Source organism: Apteryx rowi, unplaced genomic scaffold (assembly GCF_003343035.1).
Source record: "Apteryx rowi isolate R43461 unplaced genomic scaffold, aptRow1 scaffold_183, whole genome shotgun sequence".
Taxonomy (NCBI): domain Eukaryota; kingdom Metazoa; phylum Chordata; class Aves; order Apterygiformes; family Apterygidae; genus Apteryx; species Apteryx rowi.
Window position 1 is genome coordinate 971,961 of NW_020448119.1, and position 16,401 is coordinate 988,361.

General features: G+C 39.1%; 1 protein-coding gene across 9 annotated transcripts in view; it reads right to left on the reverse strand.

The window, feature by feature from the left end:
• Positions 1-16,401, reverse strand: part of ZNF106 (zinc finger protein 106) — a 62,388-nt gene that overhangs the window by 21,929 nt on the left and 24,058 nt on the right. For 6 of the 9 annotated variants that reach the window (XR_003252815.1, XR_003252814.1, XM_026061628.1 and 3 more), the window contains 14 exons: positions 15,404-15,558; positions 15,222-15,309; positions 14,560-14,904; positions 10,186-10,963; positions 9,732-9,787; positions 9,059-9,204; positions 8,580-8,714; positions 7,438-7,554; positions 6,153-6,344; positions 4,538-4,600; positions 3,454-3,573; positions 2,895-2,966; positions 1,346-1,417; positions 582-728 (listed from right to left, as the gene is read on the reverse strand). Coding sequence is in view for 7 of the 9 variants with exons in the window: in XM_026061628.1 (XP_025917413.1) it covers positions 582-728; positions 1,346-1,417; positions 2,895-2,966; positions 3,454-3,573; positions 4,538-4,600; positions 6,153-6,344; positions 7,438-7,554; positions 8,580-8,714; positions 9,059-9,204; positions 9,732-9,787; positions 10,186-10,963; positions 14,560-14,904; positions 15,222-15,309; positions 15,404-15,558 (2,486 nt within the window). In the remaining 2 variants the exon portion in view is untranslated. The remainder of the gene's footprint in view (positions 1-581; positions 729-1,345; positions 1,418-2,894; positions 2,967-3,453; positions 3,574-4,537; positions 4,601-6,152; positions 6,345-7,437; positions 7,555-8,579; positions 8,715-9,058; positions 9,205-9,731; positions 9,788-10,185; positions 10,964-14,559; positions 14,905-15,221; positions 15,310-15,403; positions 15,559-16,401) is intronic. The other 3 variants (XM_026061632.1, XM_026061631.1, XM_026061630.1) reach the window with 3 other exon arrangements.

A 16,401-nucleotide genomic window follows, 5' to 3' on the forward strand; every position in this document is an offset into this window, starting at 1 on the left:
GCAACCCTTCCTCCACCCATCAACTCTTCAATTTTTTTCATCTGTGCTAACATTTACTCAGAAATTTATAAATTACATTTAATAAGTTTTTTTAAGCAAAACCAACCCCATGTGAAGAATAAACAGCACCCAGCATCCACAAAAAATGGGGGGTGGGGGGTGAACAGTAAATTAAGAGTATAAAAAAAAACACTTTCAAACTGATGCTTGTCCATCTTAAAAAATAAAGTTCTACTACAAAAACTTGAAAAACTCTAGATTACAGTTACCAGAACTTCTTCTAACATTTCAAAGTGTTAATGATTTCCATATCAGATCTTAAGAGCATACTGTTTCAAACTGATCGCATCTCAAGCTACCACACCTAGCTGCACTCTTCATCTGTCACAGGCTGATCTCTGCTAGCCTTTCCTGACCATAACTATATTCAGTTAAGCCTGTTAAGACTAAAAGAATTTAACCATCTTAAAGAGATATAGGAGCAAGTCCCACAATTATGATGACAGTATATACTTTATACCTGGGGTTTTTAACCTTCCTATTATACTATTAAATATAGCCACATTACTTCCACCACATACCTGCTTGGAACCTTTCCTGGAAGTAAAGAAAGCATCACAGTTCTTCCAACGACACTTTAGGGTCTGAAAATTTGGATTGGTGTGGTCAGTTAGCAAGTGTTGTTTCAGATGGTCCACAACTCCAAAGATCAGTGAACATCCATGCCACTGGTGGAAAAGTCATGTCATCATAAGCCAGAGAAAGAATTTTATCTAATTCTTTTATTCTTGCAACTCAACAATATTCTACCAAGACTGTTCACAGACACATTCCTCCTATAGAGTTTTCAACCTTCCCAATCCATCTTCATTCTCAGTGGTCTCTAGTACTTTAATTATAGCTTTACAGAGATTTTTTCCTGCCTCTAGCCAAGCCTAGACTGCCAGAAAAAAAATGGGAGGAAGAAGAGATGAACTAAACCTTTACAGAATTTAAGCTTACCTTAGATGAAGTAATTGGGAACTAAATTAAACTTATTTAGAACAGTAAATCAGCTTTTCTGTGCAACTCAGCTGGAGTTTGTGGTTTTAAAAAGTCATATGCCACTATCTAAAACTTTTGGAAAAAAAGGTTTAAGATGCAATTATTGACTTGCCCCAAAGCACACCCATACACTAAAAGACTCAGAGAAGCAACTAGTTACATATTTTCAGTTATTTTAACAAGATTACTGAAGTATAATAAATTAAAAGTTAAGCCATTCAAGACTCTGAATTGTGACCACCGTCAGCAGATTAGTCTAAGAACTACAGCAAAGAAAGACTAAAAACACTTTGCTCATTACCCAGCAACGATAATTCTGCATCAGATTAAGCCTCACAGCTCTGACACTACCATCATAGCATCCAGTGTAGATCTGTAAAAGAAAAGTTTATGAAAAAGGAAGTTGGGAATGAAGTAGCATTTTGAAGGAGGCTTAAGGGTAGACTATATTGGGTGAACAACAAGACATCAACACAACACACAAGGCTTCAAAATTTAAGGAGTGGGTCTAAGCTAATTCTTTTAAGATTTAAATTCATGGTTTACAAAACTCTACTAAGAAATGTTTTCATAACTTCTATCATGGATAGTGTCACATGTGTAAGAGTTTAGAAAACTTTAAAATATAACGTTACTGTCCACTGAAGCAAAAAAACAATCAACCAAAGGGGGGAAAAAAAAAAAAAACACCCTTAGATGTAAATGTCAAGTTTCCAGGACTTTACCAGTTAAATGTATATGCAGAAAGGGATGGGGGAGGAAGGGGGAGGAAGAACACCAGGATTTCAGAAACAAAGTTGAAACAGACCTCGAGAAGGCAGGCAAAATGACATCCTAAAAGCTCCCCTCCCCACACTTTTTCTTTTTTTTTTTGGCAAATGCTCCATGCAAAACTGTCCTTTGAAAGAAAACATGTTAGATGCTCATAATCCTACAGAAGTTATTCATTAAGGTGGGGCGAGGGGGGAAGAAGTCTTCACATAATATAGAAAACTCTGCAAGCTGAAGATCTCATTTGTTATCTATTTCAAGTCTTTTTGTCTCTTGGAAATTCATTACCAAGATATAAAAGCCTATCTGCTTTGGGTGAAGGACTACACTTTACTATTTAGGTTACTACAGAAAATTATTGTTTCATTCTTCACTAAGCTGCTCAGCCTGAGTGCACTTAGCTCGCCATCTCACCCACAGGAGAAGTGAAACGAGGACTGTGTGTATTCTAGTCAGTGGTGGATCAGCTCTGACTTGATTCTTTTGTTATTATAGATAATTACTGTACACCTTATTTTACAATCTGAAAGAAAGTTTGGGAACATATTCCTGTATATACAGGCAGCAGTAAATGCTTTTAGTGGCTATTTTAAGCAAGTAAATATCCAGGAGTGCTTCTCAACCCTATCTTGCTGATGCATGAAGCAATCTGTGCACCTGAATCAACTGCATACCTTCGCCTAGCTTCTTCCAAAGTTAGAGATCTTGCTGTGGGTGATGTTTTTCTCTAGCATCTGTGTGACTAGCTTTAGTAAAAGTTAAACAGGACTGAAACACTTGAAAAGAGGGAATATTTTAGTATTTCTAGACTCTTCAATGCAATCATCACTGTAAAGAGAACTATAGTTCTAAGATTACAGTAAGTTAGAAGGTAACTGTTTTTCCCCAGGCAATAGTATTATATAAATACAATGCTATTATAGCAAACTGCATTTGTGGCTGACATTTCTAAGTTCCTCTGTTTAACAAAGTCAGAGAGCAGGCTGATTTCATTATCTGAAAAAAACCCCAAACTGTAATTTCCACAAGCATATGCAAGACAACTTTCTATGAGAGACCAATAAAAAGAAGGAAGTTACCATGCTCTTATGGATGGTCATGCACATGATCATGTCTGTGTGGCCTCCATAGACTTGCAAGCGGTCATGTGACTTGAAAGAAACAGAAATGGACATTTAATAGCATGATTTTTTATAGATTTTTTCATGGATGCGCAAGTGACACAATGCTTCTAAGAGCAGTTACCTGAATATTTGGCACCCAGACCCCCCAGTGGATTCCAAACTTCATAGACACCATGAAAGCTTACTGTTTTGCTTGCATTAATCATATGAGCCTTTTCTTGTCTAACTAAACATTTAGTGTTTCAAGCAAAGAAAACTGACATATCCCCGCTTCTCTGTGCACTCATTATCCTTGGATTAACCCTGGTTCTTGGATGACTCTGGTTCTACAAAATGTTTAGGTCATATTCTCTAAAACCCATGTTTATTAGCTGTGAAGACCACCATATGTTCTGAGCAACAGGAAAGAGAGGGATGGGGCAGGGACTAATAAGCACTTCTATTTAACTCTGGAATCATTAATGACACAAATACATATTAGGTAAATTTCATTAATCATCATCTATTTTCTTACCTGTAGTTCATAAACGCGAACAAATTTATCTAGGCAGGCGGTCACCATCACCTTCCCCAGAATGTTCACAACTGTTACTGCATGGTTATGGCCTTTATAGATCCGTACCAGCTCTCCAGTCTGTGCCAAGACAAAGCAAAGCCAAATAGCCTTTTTTTTCCCCATCTCCCACTCCTTCTTTAAACTTAATTTTAGTGTCGCCTAGATAGGGCAGCTAGTTTCAACCCTCAGTACTCAGACATTAGAAGCACTCTTTATTAGGCTTCCATTTCCTGTTAAGGTGCTTTAAAGGTTATGATCATGTACTGCTCAGCCTTTTCTTTGCTCAAGCTAAAACACACAGCTGTTCTGGTCCAACAGAAACGCACGCCACTATTGCAAAGAGTACTTCCCCTCTTTCCATCATTAGCTACATGTTCCCACCCATCCTGCACTAGTTCTGTGCCAAATTAGTATTTATGCAGCCATAAGAAGCAGGATCAGGAAAAAATTTAGCCTAATACAAAGAAATATGCAACCTTTTTGTCAATTGAATTTTAAGTTTGCTAAGTTTCTTTATTTAACTCACTGCATAGCCACATGAATGCTTGTGCTAGCACAGAGGAAAGATGGGCTGAAAGAGGATGGGAATGCCCAGCTGGAGACAAAGCATTCATGCATATTAAAATGATTTTAGAATCAGCTTGTTTGAAACACTTGGTTCATGTTCCTCCAGTTTTTCCTGTAATAACTGGAACTCTTCCCCTAGTCAGAAAAAACATTCTCATGGCCTTGCTCTGAACCCTTTCCAGATTTTCAGCACCTTTGAAGTAACTGGCAAAAGCAAGACCCCCAGATAAGAAGGTGTTACATATATTGCAAGAGTCAGTATGTTTAATGGATATGTTTCCCTAGGTATTTTATCCTCTGGGCCCCTCCTTAGTTACCTGTAGTGCATAGACATTAAAAAAAGCCATACTACTTCCCTTTTTGGAATCTAGTCTGCCTCAACAGTCAGTCAAGAATTTTGGAAATACTGACTTTACAGTGCAGGATTTCACTGTCTTAACAGCAAAAGCCATTTTAACTTGTATATGCAACTTACATGAATGTTGTGAGCATGGACAGATTGATCACTGGAGCCACTGAATACCAGATCATTCACAACCTTAAAAAAAATAAATAAAAAAAGTTTAATTTCTGTAACAGATAAGGAAATGAATAAGCGAAACATTCCGACACTGTTCAGTTCAAAGTTGCACTATAGCATTTCCTCTGACAGTCTTAAAAAATTAACTGAGAGTATTTAAAAAAAAAAAAAAAAAAAAAAGGCACTGAATTCCTTCTGTAAGGGCTAGAAAGTGTATGAAGCCACCCTAATGATAGCTTTTGACGCTTCACAATTGACATTAGAAGCTGTTAACTTGCAGCTCACCAGGCCAACCCAACCCACCCATGGCCTGGTCTCAGGGACAGCTAAGCAGCTGATTGGGGGCCAAACGAACTGAATGCAGAATGCTGCCCTGCACATGCCCAATAAAGCCCAACGCTTCCTGCAAATACTGGATTTGCTGTGCACTTATCCTGGGGTCACACGCTAAAGACAGTGCTCCTAGCAAGTACTAATCTAGAAAGGAAGATCCATCATGGATCAAGAAGGGACCTCTGTAAGCTATCATAAAAGCTGAACTAGGATAGACAGTCTGTAGGGCAAAAAAGGCTGGGCCACCACTCCATAATATCTAAAGGCGACAGATACAATTTAGGAAAGACTCATCCCCCGCCTCTGGGTGATTGTTCACAGCAAAGCACTCAGGCAAGCATCTATATCAACTTGTAATCTCAGAAGCCAGAAACTGAATAGGAGAAAAAACAATTAGATATCTACCAAAAGCTTTCACTTCAGGATTAAGTTAGCTATGCAACAGTACGTGAAAAACGGCTTGCTCAGCAAGTCCCTCCAATAGCTTACAATGCCCATGGGGCATTTTCTAGAAACGCAAAACATTTATATTTAAAGTTACATCATTTTGTCTCCACATGCATTCAGATAGAAATAACAAAAATAAAAAAAGGCAGAACAGCAGTGGAATGTAGCACTTCAGAGATATCACACACCCAGTTAACACAGTTCAGCACTATGGATGTACCCAGACACCACACATTATGTCAGTTTGGCCAAACAGAAATCATACCCCAGTCCACGAATACCATAATATATATGATAATAATATATAAACATCATAATTTATATAAAAGACTGTATTTAGACCAGAATAAATACTGATTTTTTCTATTAAAAGGAAGAAAACCTTTCTAGAGGTACATTTTTCCAATTTCCGCAGAGATATGTATACTGAAGGCGTGTGAAAGCCAGCTTCCCTTTTTCCCCCAACTTCTCCCTCCAGCCTCCCATTTTGGCAAACTCATTTTCCAAGACTACCAGAAGCTTCTAGCAACCTGAAATAAATATGCCTCCTACATACAGCAACAGCAGCGGTTTTGCTGGGAACATCAGATATGGCAGCAAGACAGAGACAATTTTCCTATCAAATTATTCAGTTTTTGTAATTTAAAATAGAGAAGCCACCCATTCCCTACCACAATCTACTGAATATTAGATGAGGAAGAAATAGGAGAAAGAAGAAAAAAATTTTAAAAAAAAGCACCCCACTGTTTTAAGCATTCTTTGTTGAAAATGTATTTTCAGAGACACTTGCCTTCATGCAGAGTATCGTCTTGCTGTGACCTTCGAGCGTTCGGAGCAGCAGCCCGTTCCGAGCATCTCGCACGCTGATGGTACAGTCGTAGGAGCCCACTACCAACAACTTGCGTGCTCCTTCCTGAGCTGTGGCTAGACAACTCACTGCTCTAGGGCCATGGCATTCAAAGGTATCAACTTGCTTGTTGTTCTATCGGAGGCAGGGGAGAAAGATATTTAAGAATTAAAATTCTGTTACTGACAACATGACTAGTCAACTGAGTCCTTTTTGTGCTGTGCTTGGTATAACATCTGAAGTGCATTTGATACAGCATCTGATTTTAGCTTAGTAACACACAATTTCAGTAGTGGGTAAGAGTTACCTCTAAACAGCTAGGCTTCCAAATCAAGGAAATAATGCCTTATTTTGGGCTTGGATTTTCTGTCTTAAAAAAGCATTTAGCAATGGTCCATTAAATCCTCCTTACAAGTTAGGGCAAGGAGAAGAAACAGCACTAATTCTGCAGTGATTAGGGAGAAAAAACACATACAGGTACACATACATTTCTGTTCTCTCTTCCTTGAGGGAAATCAATGCAGCTGGGATATTTCATGATACTTAAACAGCAAATACTTTTATAGTAAGAAAGATTTTCCCCCACCACAGATTTAAGATAAGGGTTATCCGAAAATAATTTAAGATTTTCACTAGGATGCTATCGTTCAAGCCAAGACAAGTTGATAGAACCATAAGATGTGGCTTTTTTTCTGTCAAGGATAATTTGAGAAATTAGTCTAGGATATACATAGAAGAATAATCATAATAATTTATTTAAATAATCACTTTTTTTCCCCTCCCTTTAAATATCATGCGGACTGCTGTTTAAGCCACTTTGTCAGAAAACCGTGTGAATGAGCCTCTTCTATAACCCCAAATGGAGCAGACAAAAACAGCAATGCATTAAAGTGTCTCACACTGCTTTCATGGGCAAAAAAAGAGTATTCACAAGCAGTCATCCCTGTCAGTAAAGCCCTCATGACATAGAACTGGTAGGCCAGGCAGAAACTTAAAATCACCAGGAGAAATGTGACAATAACATAGCAGTTAAGCGAAAGGCAAATAGATGGAAGCAGAGATGAACAGCTTCATGCACTGACAAGAACAAGACATAGAAGTGACCTTGTACTTGTGCCAAAATGCTTTAATTACTTACTACTCAAGAGAAAGAACAGAAAGCAGCAAAAAAGTGGAGCGAAACAGCATTGCAACAAGCTTTTAGGTGCTGATATTTGAACAAACTAACCTTTATGCTGAAAGTAATCACACTGCCATTTGCAAGGCCTGCATAAAGGATCCGCCATCTACTGTGTAAACAGAGCACTCGATCTTCCAATTTAAACTGTTCCATGCACTCTTTGGTCTGGCAGAAGAAAGAAATATTTAAAACATTTCATTAACTGAAAACAATTCAGGGAAGAGACCCTGAAGTGAATGATGATTTTCATCTACAAGCTGCATTTCTGGAACTAACACAGAGCTAGAGAAAAACACATCAAAAGGTCTAGTGCCACACAGCAGTTTGATCCTGGTTTTAATCAGCTCATTCTGATCTTTGATATTTGACAGTACTTCAGCAACCAGTTACAACCAGAAAAGCCTTCTTCTAGTACCAACCCCTAATGTATATACAAATTTACATTACAAACTGCATATCTAAAAAATACGCTGTTAAGTGTTTGAGTTCAAGGAATCCCTTTGAAGTCCCCTACAGAGAAGCACCATGAATCACCAGCTTAATAGTGCAAGGCTCAAAAGCCTTTGACAATTTGTCCCCCAACACAGATATTTTTAGACCTTCAAGCTGCATGTTGGACAAGCCTTCTTATCATTTATCCTTAAAAAGTCCAGCTTCAGAAAGTCTCAGTCTGCTCCATTTCATCTGCCCTCAGAAGATTAGAGACTTGTTCTCCTCTCAACAGCTGACCTACAGAGAGAACTGAGCCCTCCATAAACAATGAAGAAAGCTACAAATACAGTCAGTCAACTTCAATATTGATGGCCAGGCAACTGTCCAGCACCTCAGAGTTCCCAACATTTGGCTAATCACACCACTCTGGCAAAAACTCTGTGGCTTTAACTAGCCAAAAGATTAGGGTAGTAAATCACTTAATGGTTGGTTTGGGCGTTTTTCCTGCTCCAGCCTCACTAGGTATGAGGTGGGGCTCATATCCAGTTCACAAAGGTTTAAAAGGCTTATTTATTTTATATTTGCAAAGTCCACACAGAATCACACAGGATGGTTGGGGTTGGAAGGGACCTCTGGAGATCAGCTAGTCCAACGCCCCTACTCAAGCAGGGTCACCTAGAGCACATAGCCCAGGACCCTATCCCTTGAAACACTCGCATAAAAAAAGCAGTAGATGTTAATCAACAGAGTTCAAATACCTTGACATTATAACAATTGATAGTGTGGTCACTTGAGCCAGTGTAGAGCGCTGCATTCTTCCCATTTGTCTGAGTGACTAGGAGGCAGTTCACTTTTGAAGTATGTCCTTCAAAGATGGCTACACACTTCCTGCTCTAAAAAGCAAAGCACAGGGTCTGTTAATATATTTGTCCGTAATACATCTCAGGATCTGCACCTGATGGAGTAAGGTGGGACAGCTAACAAAAACAGCAGGACGCACGCAGCAATCTCCTCTTACCCCTCTCACAGCAGGGAAGGATGGGGATGGGGGGAGGGGGAAGGGGCGTTTGAAGAAAACATAAGATAATAAAACCTTAAGCCCCTGAAAAAGCAGCTACTTCTTTAACTACATAGTAGGGCTTAAAGGAGAGGGGGAAAAAAAAAAAAAAAAAAAAAAGAGAGATTTGCAACCTTGTGACTGCAATTACCGTTACACCATTGCCTCAGCCTTACTTACAACCAGATTGTAGGCACAAACAGTTTTGTCTGCTGAGCAGGTGTATAACAAATTCCCAAAAATCTGAATAGCATTCACTGCGGCCAGATGTCCTTCAAAGCTTCCCTCTGTAGGTTCTTCATCCTCACCTGGCTCTGAAGACACTTCTGTAGAACAGAGAGACATATGTATTTTGATTATGTGAATACACCTATGCAAATATGCTACTGTTTTTTATATTACCAAACAGCAGAACTATTTTGTGGGCTCAGCGTCTTTAAAATCAGATTTCATAGTAGTTCTCAGCTGGAGCCTGTAAGTGGCAGAGGGTGATGTAAAATGCTGGGAAGACATTTGGACAATATTAAGCCCAGAAAGATCTTTAACATAGCAAAAGGATTGTATTATTTGTTGTTTTATCCCACAGCTTAACAGGAGTCTGTGGAACAGAAGTGGGGAGAGGGGATGGGGGGGTGCAGAGGAGTCAAGGCACAAAACATCCAAAGCGGAATAACAGAAGTGAGGAGCACGTATGGCTTTCCACTTCATTTTTTAGTGCAGATTCTTATCTTCAGGACAAAATTCCTCTAGAAGTAGTTTGATTTAGACTTAACTCAAATTCTTGCAAGATACCATACACATTTGAAGCAGAGAAAAAAAAAGGGGAGGAAAAAAAAAAGCTTAGAAGATATACCTGAAGAGTTCTTTGATCCTCTTAGTGATGATATGGAAGTCTGTGTCTCAGCCACACTGTAACACAGAAATAAAGAGTAATGAGACTGGACTTTGCATGCACATGTTCAAAGTACTGATGTAAGTGATACTCCAGAATACAAGACTCTACATTAAGTAGAATATGGTCTGTGATAGATAAGTTCAAAAACAAAGTTTCCATGGAAAAGGGCCTTGTTCTAATTATTATAGAAATTAGTAGGTAACAATACACATTTGTTTGTTAGTTCAAAGAAACAAATTCAATTTATGACATATAGATGGACACTTCCCCCCACCCCATTTCAGTGCTAAAATTCCTGAATGGAATAGCAGGTTACAGATGTTGTAAAGCTTTCTGAATGGGGGGGGAGGGGGAGGCATCTTACAAATATTGTTTAATGCTTTTACTTTTGAAAGATCTATCATAATCTCACCTTTTTTTCACATCATCCCTATAATTTGTGCCAATCTCACTAGTAGAGCTCACTTCATCATAACCAGAGCAAGATGCCTCTAGGACTGCTTGGTCAACGGAGTTGCGTGAATCCCTCTTGGATGGGCTGTCCGGTTTCTCACCTCCCGACTCAGATGAACCAATGTCAACCACCTCATAATGAGGGGTTGCAATTTCCACTAGTTCCAGAGAAGTATCACTGTCATTCTCATCTTTGTTTCTTGCTGTCTGCGTAGTGCCTCCATCCTCCTGTCTTGGAGGAGTGGATGTAGTAACCTTTTCTCCTTTAGGGACCTTTCCACTCTTGACTTTCCTGATGGGCTTAGAGTCAATTACATCCTGTTCTGTATCACTGTTCTCTGGCACACGGACTGCCCTCAGAGTTTTCTTCTTCCTTAACTTTCTCCTTCTCCTGTTCCCTTTTTCTGTTGGTATTAGAGTGGTTGCTGTCTGCTGTTCACACAGTTCTGCTGTCAACTTGGGGGTTTTATCGATTGGCATTTCTAGAAGGACTGAATGATTTGGAAGAGAAGTGCTACATTGGTCTGGTAAAAAGATTTCAGACACTGCTCCATTTGCTTCTCTCTTGCTAAAACGAGATGGTGAAGGAGAAGAGTTCTCAGAAAGTCCAGCCTTTCCCCTCTCTGCAGCAGGCCTGTGAACATCTTGATTAGTGTGCTGGAAACAAGCTGTCAGCTCTGACAGGGATACGGTTGCAGAGATCATTGGACACACTGAAGCTTTCTGGCTGATCTCTTCTGAAGAAAAGAGACTAGTGTTATACTCAATCTGTACAACAATGAATATTTATGCAAAAATTGCTTTCCTTGCAAGTTTTTGTTTATATTCAAATACAGATGCAAAGGATGTATTCCTGTATGTTGGACATTTATGCGCACATACAGAACTTCTGCTATTTCAGTCAGCTATTCAGCCTTTAAAAAAAGGCAGCAGGAGAAGAAAAGCTTTGTCTGTGTACTCAGAAGCAAAAGAATGGCACACAATTCAAGCTGCTGGCTGACCATATGCTTTTAAAGCTCTGACAGAAAACCTCAGATAAATCCTATACTGTTGGCTTAAGATGCTACTACCATTTGCTGTGTGCCCCCTTACCAACAGTCACCACTGCAGTAGAAGACTGGTAGGAACCAAATGCATGCCCAGTATGCCTCAGCTGCTCAGTGACGTAACTTGAAGACCTCGTCCTTAAGCCATCTACATTAGCTATTTCTACCAAGTTGCCCAGACCTAACTCAGGGTAGATGAGGCGCACAAATCCCATTCCAGCCCACTCTGTGACACTGTACCTCTACCTTGGGAGTGGCAGCACCTTAAGCCATCAGAGCAAGCTTTATAGTTTGCCTGTGGTGGACTAAGGAGCCTGGGGGAACGTACTGCCTGTGTCATTTTAATTTGAAGCTAATAGGAACAAAGGGATCCAACCTCACAACTGAGACAGGCTGTGAGTGAAGGCAGTGTCTCACAGCTGTGTTTCCCATACCCTAGAAGAAGTTGCACTTGCAGCAACTGCAGTCCAGACCAGAATGCTTCAAGTTCATTGCATGTACAGGTGGGATTCCTTAACACAAATGGCAAGCTAGCGGTATTTGAAACACATTTCTCTGCTTCAGTCTCTTAGAAACAGGCACATGAAACCTACAGCAATGCCTTGACAAAGCTGTTTGACTCTTCAAAACATAACAGTACGTATTTGATGCTTCAGAATTGCCCATTGAACTACAGATAGCTTAAATGTGCTAAACATCCTACACTTTCCTCAGATGGGAAGTTCCAAGACAGAACCAGAATCTACTGAAAGCATAGGGTGTATCATATTTAAACTGAATCAATGAAAAGCTGTTTTTCCCCCCCAAGCTATATAACTGGCATGCATAGCTGCAACCTGTCAGAAAGCCCTGTGTACAGAACAAATGAATATTTAGATGAGGTTTAAACAGTTACCACATCAAGTTATAGTAGAAAAAAGGCATGCAAACCCTTAAACTCTGAATACATCCCTAACATCTCTTACCCCTCATCTCCCCCAAGATGAGGGCGGGAAGGAGGGAAGTCTCTTAAAAACAGAACAAAACAAGAAGGTAATAGTGACTGGCATCTTCTAAAAACTAGAAGGGAGTAATTCTCAGCAAGAACTGCATGTATTAAAAAATAAATAAATAAATAAAAATCAGAGGAGATTAACAAGACAGTATCTACCCCTGCAAGCAAACAGAACCATTCAGTCCCCCAACAGGGGGAGGTTGCTGGTAGTTAGAGAGGAAAATGAAAGCAACCAGATTATTGGGGTGAAGGCTGAGCTGGCTTCCTAGGCAAACTGACAGGGCAGATACCAAGTCTCTGGAAAGTGGGGCAATTACGCCCAAAGAGAATTCTTTTCCCCCAAATTACAGAATTTTTTTGATGGCAAATGCTCATTTTCCCCAAATTAACAAATTCATTTGATGGCAGATGCTCATTTTAAATGCAGCACATACAAAGGCTGATCAATACTGCAAACAAAATCACTTGATAAACAAACCTTAGAAGATTCCTTTGGTAATTTGTGTTTGCATAATAAATAAAGCTAAACTGTATGAATTGAAGATTCATCTTTATGAGTAAAACAAAAAAAAATTCAGCTTCAGTTGTGCTAGGAAAGAGACGTCAGTATAGTTAAGTCTGAAGATTCTGCAAGTTAGACACTTTATGCCATTGCAGCTAGTGAGCACTTAATCCTTATTTTGAATTTTCCAACTCTGTAACATTAGTTTTTAAGCAAAATGAGTCCTCTCTCCATTGATGTTCTTAAAAAAAAGTAAAACCAAAAAACATAATGGCATATGCCAACAAAAGTGGAATAGAGAAGGAAAGGTAGTAGCTTCTTTCAAGCTAAGTCTTAAAGTGAACAAATACAAAACCCGAAATATTTTACACCGAGTATACTTTCTTGTATACCCCTACAGCTTCATTATACCTACCCGATACTCCAAAAAGAGATGTAACAAAATTCACAATACTACGTTAATGTAATATGGTGGAATATAAGAAATGCAACAATTGCTACCAAAAAAAACCACCTATAAAAAGAGCACTATTTATACAGAATTCTACATCTGAAATAAACTGCAAAACAATATTAAAAAAAATCAAGTTCTTGTATTTACATAAGTCCAAGCTTTGGTTGACCATCATTTATTTTATGCTTCAAAAAAAAATATGCTTATAAAAGTAGAACAGTATTGCTGCTTCTAACTGTTTTTCACATAGGCCGGGGGGGGGGGGGAAATCATGTTGGCTACACTTAATGATCTGACTTGGGTAATTTGGGATAAAGTTTTTTAAGTTGTAAGAGTTTAGGGTAAGTGAAAGAGTTAACAATTGTCATTAGAGTCATCCTACTTGACTTCACGGGCTCTTAAGAAAGTAAAGTGTGTTTGAGCTTTTAATCTTGAGTTTTATCTTCAGTCACAGTAGCAAGTTTCAGTGAAAAGGACCACAGACTACAGTACATGAGTTTTGGGGGTTTTATAGAATGTTAAAATAAAGAGTTAGCAATTTTAGCTATAGCCATTAAGATTTCACTTTTATGAAATGGAAGCTCTCACATTCAATAAGAGTAGTTCAGTTAATTCAGCAGTTTCTCCTCCAGACAAAACTGAGCACATACCTCTGTTGGCAGGCCACAAGAAAAAAGGCATCATATATATATTTTTATACATACATATACACACACACATATCTATATCTCTCTATAGAGAGAGAGATATAAAATCAGTGAATAGAGCTTAATATCTTTCTTACAGTAAAATCATTTACTGAAATGATAATTAAGATGATCTTTGAATCAGGTTATTAAATCTATCCAGCAACTCCAAACCAGTGGGATTTGGGGAGGGGAAGATGGTGAGATGATGATGAATGGTAATTTTTAACACCAGACAGAGCAGGAGACAAAAATTACAGGGCTTTCTAAAGCTTTTTTTCTTTTTGCTAAATACATTATTTAAGGGTTTTTTCTGAGAGGCAAAACTCATGTTTGTTTCATTTTTAAAGTAAAATTTAAAACCTCTAGCTGCATATATGCCTTTGATGCCATGTATTCAGTAAGTTAAAAAAAAAAACACACACAAAAAAAACAAAAAAAAAAGTGAAGCCCATTCGGGTTTGTTATAAAGGTCCCAATTTCCAAGACTATACAGTTGACAAAGTTGTATGCAAGTCAGTGGGAGTTCACCCCAACACCACAGACTGCAGGTTTAAGACCCAGCTTACAGGAAAATTATTCTTTCAGGAAAATTATTTTCCCATTTCCTTACAGCTAGTTTCTCTTAAAACAAAGAGAAACCAAACATACCATCCTTCTGCTCCACCATTTCTGCTTGTGAAGCACATGAAGAGGTCTGGAGCACAGAATTCACATTTTCTTCCAAAACTTTTGGAGACACAGGCTCTCGTTTAACTTGTACAGAAGAATCAGGAGGAGTGGTGGGTGTGATGCTAGCAGAAGACTGGAATGGTGATGGCGAGTTTACATGGACAGACGCCCCCAACGGAGCTACAGAAGGAGACAAAGTGTCCAAAAGGGGCAAGAAGGAGCCTGCTGGAATTAAGTCAGTTGCCATCTGAGATTTGCTATTTCTTCTTTCAGCTGAGACACTGCAGGGAAGTTGCTCCAACTGTTCAGAAGGGTCAAGTGTTTCTAATGGCAAAAGAGGAGAGGAAAACAAAACAAATATATGCTCTTATTTTACAAAACTTTGCAGCAAAATTCAGTGGTGCCAAGAACTCACTTTCAGCACACAGGCAGACAAGGAAGAGAAAAATTTGCAAAAAGACAAAACAAAACAAACAAAAAACCCACCAGATGGCACTATCAAAGAAGCTGGATCACACCTGAACAAGACTGACTCAAATATGGCAAGCCTGCAATTTTATTCCACATTTTAACTGAGTAAATTCAAGTTAAAAGCATCTTTAATAAGACACTGAGTTCACAGAATACGAGTCAGCATTCACCTGCTGTAGTTGCATGGCATCTCATACCTTGTAGCCCCTGCAAGATCTGGATTCTCTGACTTCTTAGTGTACTCATTTCCATGGTGATCTGCAACACAGTAGCGGTTTAAATCAGTCCTAATTAAGGCAATTTCTGATGCTGCTAACTTCTAACTCAGACAATCTCAAAAGTCCACTGTTACCTGTTGCTTTAGTACCAAGAACCGTTGAACTTCAACATATGCTGCCTGTAGAGCAGCCCTAGCCTGCAAGAGACTGCTGTCCACACTGTGCAGGGATTTGCTCAACTCTTCTTCCCTCAGTGAGATAGTCAACAACTGGTCTACCTGCGAACGTTCTGAAAAAGAGAGTACAACTGCACTTGACAAGACATTAAAATGCATCACATATGATGATAGCTCAATAAATACTATCACCTCTGAAGGCAGAAACACGTAAATTAGATCAAGCATCCTACAGGAGAGGGAGAGGGAAATGAAATATCTGAAAATGACCTTCTGGGTCCCAAACAAAACAGAGATGATTAATTTTGATCTGTGGTAACATGGAAGTGTTATGCATCTTTGATAAAGACCTGTTTAATCCCAGAATAAGAGTTTTCTCTGCTTAGAAGGAAGGAATGAGACTCTCCATATTCATTTTCCAAAAAGTATTGCTGGAGAGGTCAGAAACAGAGCACTGCCTAAGTTATGCTGAGGCTCCTGTACAGGTTTTTGGGTAGGACTATCCAGAAGCAGAACAGGAAAGCTGCATGGCCAAATGAGACTAGCGTGATGGGTTCTTCCCCCTTCAGATTTTCTGTCAGGAGATGCAACAAACTGCTCTTTTCTGAACGGGGGAAAGCACAGGTCACATCTGTGTGACTGGGAACACAAATGACAGGCAGAAAGGAGAAAAAGTCTTCTACTAGATTAAGATGGGAATCTACAAGATTAAGATGGGACTCTTCAGAGGAGAGTGTGTTATGATGACAGAAGAGGAAGGCACTAAGTATAACTTTATTAAGCTGGGGCTCATCTTGAATGCCTCTAAATAAGAGAACTTTGAGCAAGCCACAGACAGTAATAAGGAATTTGGAAGGACTGTTAAGTGATGGTTCAAATCAGGAAGATTTCTGCAATCTCTACCACATTCCTCTGCATGTTGCACCGAAAAACAGTAAAATTAAAACAGTCTTCGG